Consider the following 10,175-nt stretch of genomic DNA (forward strand, 5'->3'; position numbering starts at 1 on the left):
ATAAAAGAGAAAATGATTAGAGATATCACAACGAAAAGTGAGATTCCAAATTCCATGAAATTGGAAGAAACAAGCACATATGGCAAGGACATGTACAGAACACTAAGACAGATTACAGTGTAAGCCACCTCACTACTTATTACTTAGTTCAGTAAATGTCTTTGCAATGATTTAATGGAAGCACCTTTTTGTGATTTGGTTTCTGGCTCATTTGAAAAAATAATATATTTCTCCCATTTTGAAATGTTTTGTTCATTTCTTACATCTGATTTTGTCATGAATTTATAATTTTTAAAATATTTTTAAATTTCTCAACTTAGTGTTTACATTTATTCTGCAAATTAACTAATGGTCAATGAACTATCCTTTAAAAATTCTCCACTTAAAATAATTTTTATGGCTTTTCTAAACCAAGGATAAAATAAAGCATAAATTAAAGGGTTAATGGCTGGGTTACAATAAGCACCCCCAACAACAAATCTCATAAATATAAGCAGGGGTTATGAAGCCCATATAGGCATCAATTAACATATCAATTGTATATGGTAACCATGAAATCATAAATGCTACCACTGTGATACCCAGGATTTTAGCAGCTTTTCTCTCTCTCTTGGCCACTCTGGATTTGTAACTGTCTGAAGATGATTCTGCTTTGCTACCAGTATTTTCAATTTTTACAGCTTGTTGTTTAGCTATTAGAAAAATCTTACAGTAAAGAATTATCATAACAAGGGTAGGTATGAAGAATAACAGAAAATCTATCAAAACCCAGTCTTGATTTACAACAATTTGACAGCCACCTACATAGTTGAGAGCACTTACTAATTCCTCCATCCCATCATCATTGACACCCGTACAGAACACGGCACCGCTGTATACAATGGGCAGGATCCAGGAGATGCTGACACATATTCCTGACACAGACACCGTAAACTTGCTAGGAGAGACCAGAGGGTCGGTAATAGCAATGTTCCTGTTGATGGAGATGAAGCACAAGTGGAAGAGAGAAGAGTAACAAAATGCCACATCAAAGCAACTGTGCAGGGTACAAAATCTGGTTCCAAAGTACCAGCAGCTCTCCACAGACCTGACCATGCTGAAGGGCATGACGGTCACCCCCACCAAGAAGTCAGCACCGGCCAGAGAAGCAATCAAGAAATTGGCAGGAGAGTGCAGCTGCTTGAATTGCAAAACTGAAGTCATCACCAGGAGGTTTCCAAACACAGCCAGCGAAGATGCAAAGCCGAATGCGGAGTATAGAATCACCCTGGATCCAAGCGAGTAGGGAGTTTTAACACAAGATCAGTTCACACTCTCATAGCAAAGCTGCACAGCAGCAGGGTGGAAAAGATTCCTGATCATGGTTCTGCAGTGTGATGCTTCCTGTCTTTCTGCCCTCTCTTGTGGTAGGAAATAAAGTTTTTCGATTCTGAGAATTTAAAAAAAAAATCAAACCACATATCTGAGCAACTGCTTTTAAGTATTGCCTTAGAGTCTATCCTTTTTCCCATTTTAATCATAAAAAGAAGTTAAGAGAATTTCAAGAAGTTAGAAATGTATCCTTTCTGACTTTCATGCATGCAATTATTTGTGTAATTACGTCTAAACCTCACAGATAGTTAATTCCAAGCTAATCTATTATGAATTTTCATCAAGCCAGAATTCATATTATCTGAATAATTGAAGAAATGTAATTTAAATACCTGGTTCTTTACACCCCTGAAGTTCTTCCTTGCAAAAAATAGTCACATATAATATAATTACATATTAGAAAAGTCACCTTTTAATAGACTTCCACCTTCACATTGTCTGAGAAGTTAACACCTAGAATGTTTTAGGAAGCTAGCCAATTAACTTCACCCATTATGAATTCCTCACAAGGAATCCCTACAGTGTAAGGTGTGAATCCGGAAGGGAAACTTTTGATAATTATAATTAGTAAGTTTTCTACAAAATGTATTATTGCTCAGTGCTCTATTACTTTGCAGAAAGACTTGTGATTTTTCTAACCAAGAGATTTATTTAAGTTCAACTATCCTGAAATAGTCTCATCCCGTATTTGGCAGTAATATTATCTATCTCCAAGACTGGCTGTATAATCTGTAGAGCCCAGGGCAAAATAAAAATATGGAGATCTTTTTTCAAAAGTATGCTAAAAAGTGCTCTTGAGTATAAAGCTTTTTCCTTTTTTCTTCAGTCTCTCCTGACCTGCCGTGGTGTTTGATTGACTGGTTGATTGATTGATTTAATAATGCTTAATGACACTTAATAAGCAAATGATGCTTAACCGACTGAGACACCAAGCGTCCCTGATTTTTATTTATAATGTCCCACTTCCTTGGGCATGGAATTGTTTGTAGGGCAAGTGCAGACCCTCACAGGTGCCTGGAGAACCTGCCCTAGAACTCAGCATGCCTGGCCCACCTACTGCCAGTTTTCCCCTCCCCGCAACTGTTGAAACAATATGCATGCCCAGGTTGGGGGTCTAGGAAGAAGCTGAGCAAGGCTTCTGTCCTTCTTCTGGGACTGTCACCTCAGCCAAAGGCAGATAGCTGACTCCCTAGGGATTGCAACCTCCACATTAGGATCCATTCAATGTGTGGATTGAGAGTGCATAAGAGGGTTGGCCCTGCTAAATTGCCCTTCGAATGTGCTATGGCCCTACGAGCCTGGATGGGGTAACAACTGCAGGACTTACCCTGAGACCACAGAGGGCTACCTTGCCTCAACCCTCCCTTCCCTGTATCCAGTCCTCCAACATGGCAGTCATAGGAGGTCAGAGTGAGGAGGGGGAGGCTGGACCAAGCTAAAGGTGCCAGGGAAGGAGGACTCGGCGGGAGAGTGGGGGGGTGGGGTGGCCAAGAACTAGTCCGAGGGAGAAGGGGAAGTGGTGTAACGCAGGACAATCACATGTCATGCAACTTGAGGTTCCAAATTCCCTGCGCATGCTCTATGGTCCCTCAGGACCTCACATATAAAACACAAATTCAAAGGTAAAATTTTTCAGAATTTCAAGACCACAGCAACTGGCATCAAGCCCCAAGAGCAGGGTTCTGTGCCACTGGGCTGGTCACAAGCCCACAGGAGGGCCCAGCCTATTTCATTTCAAAGATTAAATTATCTCTTTGCAACAGCAATTAATTGATGAAACAAAGAAAACCCATTGAAAGCAAGTGCAAAACTGCCAGATGGGAAGGTGTAGAAGCTAAGGGCCAGGGATTTCTGATAGTAGCAGCCTGTCCTGACACAGACATTGCCCTTGCAATATTAACAGGAATTTAGGGAGTTCAAGAGGGAAATTAAAGACACTGAAAGCTACATTAAAAAGATTTCAGGTCTGAGAAAAATAGCTACCTTTGATCCTATACAGGAAATAGGAAGTTCTGAAGACATTTTTTGTCCACAATGATATATTTAAGACTTGAAAACAGAAACATGATCTCTCACTTAAGAAACGGATATTAAAGATATACTGGAATAAGAGTAGAACAGATATTAAAGGTGACAGGCAAACAATTATTCAAGCAGTCATCTACCAAATTCTTCTTGATAATGCTATCTTTCCTTCTCTTTAAATTCTCAAAGCTGAGTTGATTCCACCCTACCCTTCAGTAGCTTTGCCTCCCTGTTTCCTGAAAATATGAAATATACAATTTAAAGACTGAAAGAATTTAGGGGTTTAGGGCTGTATGATGATGGCAGGAATCATGGGTGAGTCCCATATTTGTAACTTGCCTACAGGTTAGACACAGTATGTACAAGAAAGACTACATTTGGTGAGGAAAGATGATGGGTTAAGTTTGGATTGGTCAGAGGGACATAAAACTGGAGTTGTTCAGTGGGTGGTCTAGCCTCTAAGTTTTCGGCTCAGGAAAGCAAGTGTGCCAGAGATAATCATTTGGGATTCCTCAGCATACTAGTGTTTTTGAGGCCACAGGAATAAATATGACTGCCCGGTGCACCCCTGCTGTAATGCCTATCATATATCAGATACTCAGGAAGTAATTGTTGACTGGATTAGAGCGTGTACAGTGAAAAGGGAAGGAACTGAAGGTGCACCAACTTTAAGGTTATGCCTGCAAAAGAAAGAGTAGCCAGAAATAACAGATGGAAAAATGGGAAAAAGTGGACCAACCGACCCTATGGGATGAGAAAGGCCTATGAAGAAGGAAATATCAAGAGTGTCAAACGTTGACAATGGATCAAGTTTAATAAAAGATGAAAACTGTTTGTTGGCATTAACATCATGGATAAGCATGACTCCTCCTCTTCTGGTGGAGTGGTGAAGACAGAGTCCAAACTGCAGTGGATTGAGAGCGAGTGGGAACGGGTAAGGAAGGCAGGTGGGCCCATGAGCAGTGACTGACATTTTAATAAGTCAACTGTAAAGAGGAAGAGAAAGATGTGTAGTAGTAGATAGCCGGGGACATGGACTCGGAGAATGTCCATGTTTCTATTCTTGTTTTGTTTTGATTTTATTTATTTAATTCTGAAGTACTTTATAAAGAAATGTTAATGAGAATATGAGACCAAAGACTGAGCTCCTGCTTGGAAAAGTTTTGCTGTCAAGCAGGAAAGCAAGAAAGCACAGATCTAGGCTGTGGGAGAGTCAGCTCAAGGTAGTAGAAATAAGGAATATTTCTTATAGCCAGGGGGCCATGAGCTGCTTTATATCCGGAAAGCAAAGTCTCCGAGTGTTACTGATTGGATGATGATATCTGTGTTCATTCACTAGGTAACCACTGGGCTGACTGGGGGTGTCCACAGACATGCATGGGGTGCCTGCCTCACGATTATGCCATTCTAGTAGTTTCCTATTGCTGCTGTAACAAATTACCACAAGTTTAGTGGCGTAAAGCAATACGTATATATTATCTTAGAGTTCTAGAGGTTAGAAATTTGAAATAGTTCCCATGGACTACAATCAAGGTGTTAACGGTGCTGTTTTCCTTCTGGAGGCTCTACAGGAGAATCTGCTTCCTGCCTTTTCCCATTTCCAGAGACCACCTGCATTCCTTGCTTGTAGTCTCTTCCTCCATTCATATAACCAACGAACAGCACAGGATCTTAAAATCTCTGACTCTGACATTGACTCTCTCCCTTTCCTCCTTCACTTTTAATGACCCCTGTGATTACATCGGGCCCCCTGGATAATCCAGGATAATCTCTTCATCTCAAAATCCTTAATCTAACCACATCTGCAAAGTCTCTTTTTGCCATGGACGGTAATGTGGTTACAGGTCTGGTGATTAGCACCTGGACATCATGGGAGGCGAAGAGAGGGGTCTATTCTGCCCACCACAGGAATCAAACTACTTCTGCTGAGGTCAAGTGTGAGCCCTGGACGATGGTGCCCACTCCTTCTGCCGCCTCTGTAAGGTGCCTCTCTCTAGATTGCACACCCACTTGAATCTGTAAACTTGAAGGAAGAGCAGCCATTGTCCAGAAAGAAGCTGGAAAACAACACCTCTAAAGTCTTACTTCTTAAGGCCAAAAACCTTGCTCAAGTGAAGAAAAGAAAGATCAGAAAATATAGGAGTCAGATAAAACAGGTTTTTTTTCTCTTCCACATTTCTTTCCCCATTGAGATAAAGATTTCATGAGAATGTTCAGCCAAAAAGACTGAATTAGGGCACCTGGGTAGCTCAGTCATTAAGCGTCTGCCTTCAGCTCAGGTCATGATCCCAGGGTCCCGGGATCGAGTCCCACATCAGGCTCCCTGCTCAGCGGGAGACCTGCTTCTCCCTCTCCCACTCCCCTTGCTTGTGTTCCTGCTCTCGCTGTGTCTCCTGTGTCGAATAAATAAATAAAATCTTAAAAAAAACAAAAACAAAAAGGCTGAATTAGTTCCTTCATCAACTCTTGTGCTTCAAGTACATGGAGAGGGCAGGCATATGAAAATGGCGGGCGGGGGTGTGGGAAGTTGTAGGAATGTTCATAAATGAAATCATCTTCTCTGCACTTAAGAAACAGGAAGACCAGATGTGAGCAGGGCTGACAAGGAGAACCTGGTAGTTTCCATGCCCGGAAGCAGCTGTGGAATCCAGGATTTTGACTCCTGTGAAAGGGTCTAAAAATACTCCATGACATGCAGGAGAGAGTGCACAGATCACCACTTGAAGCCTGGAACTGGCATGAGCCTTCTCACTTCACAGCACACAAGCAAGGATGTTGAAACAAGTGACTTTGCCCCAATTCCACCTAGAACTTTGATTTTTAGAAAGCTGCTAGCATAGGGAGAAATAAGAACACAAACATAGATTCAGAACCAGGAACTGAGCTGAGCTGCCCAGTGACTGACTGCCTGGATCAGTCTCATTTCCAATATGACAGAAGAGCAGGAACCCAAAGCACTAGACCATGACTGTGTTTGGGATCTTTAGGGCTGGATGGAGATACTTCAAAATTACCAAGCCCTTAAATCGTGTTTGGGTTAGGAGAGAATAAAAGAGAAATAAATATGAAGCTAAACAAATTCGCCTGTCTGAAATAAGAAAACACAACAAAAATCCAAAGTCTGTGACAAAATATGACTCTAGAATACAGCCAATAAAATCAACAACTGAACATCAAATATTCCTGATGAACTTAATTTTATAGAACTGTTTGAGAAAGACACGTACAACTTTTGGTGATCTTTCTATTCAAATCTTTTGCTCAAATGCACAGGTCTTGACAGATGGTGATCGGGAGCTCTTGGAAGGAAGCTTGGAATCTGTTTTTAACAAGTACCTGCAGGGGATTCAGGTGCTAATAACAGCAGATGACACTCTGGGAAATGTCACTTTCCTTCTCTTGTGTCTCCTATTAAAATATTCAATTCTATGCAAAATGCATAGTAGACTATAAATAAACATTTAGGGAGTTAGGATCTGGTAGACGATCTGCTTTATTTGCCTTTTCTCTTATTGTGTACTATCTTCTTTCTAAATCACTTCCTAATTCCAGTTCCTGTAACAAATTATGGCCAGAAATTGGTCAATACATAAGTGACAGTTTGCCCCTGTGAAAAGTTCAATCAGCAGTGCTGATTGCTTGATATGCATAAACTCTACTGCCAGGCTCCTCAAACGATGAAGAGAGCAAGCCTTTGAATCACTATGGAATGCGTGGACACTGCCATAACCAGAGCCTGTTGTTTCCTTCTGGGAATTGATTCATACCTAGGTTGGAGTCTATGCTCCCTAATCTTTTTCACTTCATTATACATGGTAATGCATTGCTATAGACTGAATATGTGTGTCCCCTCAAAACTCATGGGTTGAAACCTCATCTCCAATGTGATGCTATTTAGAGGTGAGGCCTTTAGGAGGTGATTATGTTGTGAGGGTGGAGCCCTCATGAATAAGGTTGGTGCCCTTATAGAAGAGGCCCCAGAGACATCCCTTGTCCCTGCCTCCATGTGACCACACAGCAAAAAGAGTCGCTTATGAACCCGGAAGTGGGTCCTCACCAGACTTGAATCTACAGGCACCTTGATCTTGGACTTCCCAACCTCCAGAACAGTGAGCAATAAATTCCTGTGGTTTATAGGACACCCAGCTACTGGTCATTTTAATAGCAGCCTGAGCTGACCAAGACACATATGTACTTCACAGGAGGGTAAACTGAGGTGATCTGGGATGTCAGTATAGCACTTCAATGAAAGGTAATTATTATAACTGAACAAGATGGCCTTAATGTTCCCCTCAGCTTCAATAAACTGTAGGCATGCTTCTTCCTGACTCTAAGCCTCTGCCCTCCCTTTTCTTAGGGGATTTGCTTCAGAAAGCTTGCAATTGCAAGTTCTTTCTCTGCCTCATTGAGATATAAATCTTTTTAAAGTCTTCTTGCCAGTTTTATAACCCAAGACTGACTTTTCCAAGTAGCTGAGAGCCATCCCTTTGAAATGCAATCATCAAGGAAAATAGCACACCTATCTCTGTGGAAGGGTAGGAGCCTAATTTTAAAGGGTACCATATTCGAAGGTATAAAACTACTGTTTGTCATGAAAATATTGGAAAGTTTACTTCTCTTCTTCCTTGGAGCAGCGGGCTACCAGAGCAGGTTCTCATGATGATGGCAGGGGTTCCAGAGAGCAAGCAGAAACAAGAAGACTTTCTTAAGGCCCATGCTTAGAAATGGCATACTGTCACTTCTGCTCTCACTTTGCCTCCTGAGGAAAGAACTTCAAAGTTACACAGCAAGGGGCATGAGGGAGGGGTTTCAAACATTCCATCGACCACACAAAATATTAAGGAGTAAGCCTTTCTCGGTGAGATGTGGAAGCATAGCCAGTGCTGGATGTTGCTCATTGTACTTGCTACCCATAGAAAGGGCAGCATCCTGCCAGACCACTGGGACAAACATCAGCAGAGAATGAGTGAAGCTGCTTGTGTCATGAGTCTACTGGCCACTGTGTGGCCATCTGACTGCCCTGAACACTGAACGGATCAGTATCTTCAGGCATGCTTATGACCCAGTTGCAGCTCACTGTCATGGGAAACTGGCTGGGAAGCTCTGCTTTATATAGCAGTCTGATGGCCCATCAGATATGAAACAACATATACAGTAAGTCTTACTTACTTTGGTTTCCAACAAAAATATGTTGTCTATCTTGATATGATTTATTATCACTTTCAAAACAATATCCTTATTATTTACTGTGTCTTCATGCAAACCCAGAGAGACACTGCTCAGATTCCCCTTCAAAAAAAGAATCTGGACCATCTGAGCATCTTACAAAAGATGACATTGATGCATTACCTTGGTGGTATTTACACTGATCTGGCAGGAGGAGCAAGGAGTACCTAGCCTTGGTAATATACATGTTTCCTAGAAGTTTGCAGATGAGCCCTATGAAGAGTCAGGGACCCTCTACTTCATTAAAGCAGTCAGGAATGTCTCATCCCAAGTACAAGACAACTGACTACATCTTGTATCTTCTATGGCAAAGAAGGAAGCACAATACCTGGTAGACCTTTTCGGGATCCAAAAACAATGTATTCCACACTTAGGAATACCGCTCTGATCCATACACTGAGTAACAAAGAAGTCTGCCAGCTTTGTACAGGGCTTGGAATACAGGTCTGGGCTGCAGTGTAATTGCCATGCACTTTAGTGACCTGGTGGTGCTAGAGGTGTTAATAATGGGAAAAAATGCAGTTTAGATTTTATGGAAGGCTTCCGTGGGAGAAATATAATGCAGTCCTCTGGACTTCTGAAGCAAGACCGTGCTATTTACAGTGGAGGATAAAACACCTTTTGAAAGATGGCTCTCTGAGCCCAAATAGTGATTGAACACTTGAAGATGTGATATCAAGCGATCATGTGTCTCTAACTGCCAATGATTATGTAGGTCCTCTTGGTTGGATCTTCAGTCATAAAGTTGGATGGGTCCAGCAAATTCTTTGTGAAATGGAAATGATACACCTGGAACTAAGCCTGAGCGCGGCCAGACAAGCATGAGCCCAGAGCCCACGTTACCCACCACAGTTGCACCAGGACCCCTCCATCACACATTTCAGCAAACTGAAGAGGAGCAAAGGATCTAGCTTGGTTTACAGATAAGCTGTCTCAGTATGTGGGTGCAAACCAAAAATGGACAGCAGTTGCATTACAGATTTGCATTGGCCTTGAATGCGAGTGGAGAGGGACAATCTTCTCAATAGGAAGACTTTTGTTTTGACTAATAGTATTAAATGAGGGACACCAGAAAGTTATTCTACCTGAATAAATCCCTTCTTGAACTTCACTCTTAGCATTTTAATCTTTTTCTAAAGTACTTCTTCCTGTATGTCTCCTAAAGTATCTCATGGGCCTTCATTCACTACCCACTCAAAAGGGAAACTCTGAGAATAGTATGTTTTATTGTGACTGCTGCAATATGAACAATTTTTATTAATTTAGCCAATGGTTATTGCTTAGCAGCTCATATTACTGGTAGGAAAGGACACAGCACAAATAAGTTGATGGTAGCCAGCGATGCAAGGGAGCTCCTAGGAGAGGCTAGAAAGTAGAGACAGGGCAGGTTGGGGACTCAAGTAGATTTTGACGGCCTCATAAATGTAACTAGGATGAGTCATGACAGGGACTGCATCCATTCTCATCTTTGAAATGGTCTACACTGCTTAGCTTAGTACTGACCTTAGAAGCTGATGAAATTTGATCTTTGTCATGAGACACAGTTGAGGGCT

The 10,175-nt window shown here is 41.7% G+C and overlaps 1 protein-coding gene across 1 annotated transcript; it reads right to left on the bottom strand.

The window, feature by feature from the left end:
- Positions 1 to 341: 341 nt before the first annotated feature.
- LOC114225664 (trace amine-associated receptor 8-like) lies at positions 342 to 1,362 on the bottom strand. The gene is given in 2 exon segments (XM_028125391.1): positions 342 to 467; positions 469 to 1,362. Coding segments are annotated over 2 exon segments (1,020 nt in total).
- Positions 1,363 to 10,175: the final 8,813 nt, after the last annotated feature.

This window comes from Eumetopias jubatus, unplaced genomic scaffold (genome assembly GCF_037043125.1).
Source record: "Eumetopias jubatus isolate StellerSeaLion01/CBP00866 unplaced genomic scaffold, mEumJub1_p1.0 scaffold_6, whole genome shotgun sequence".
NCBI lineage: Eukaryota > Metazoa > Chordata > Mammalia > Carnivora > Otariidae > Eumetopias > Eumetopias jubatus.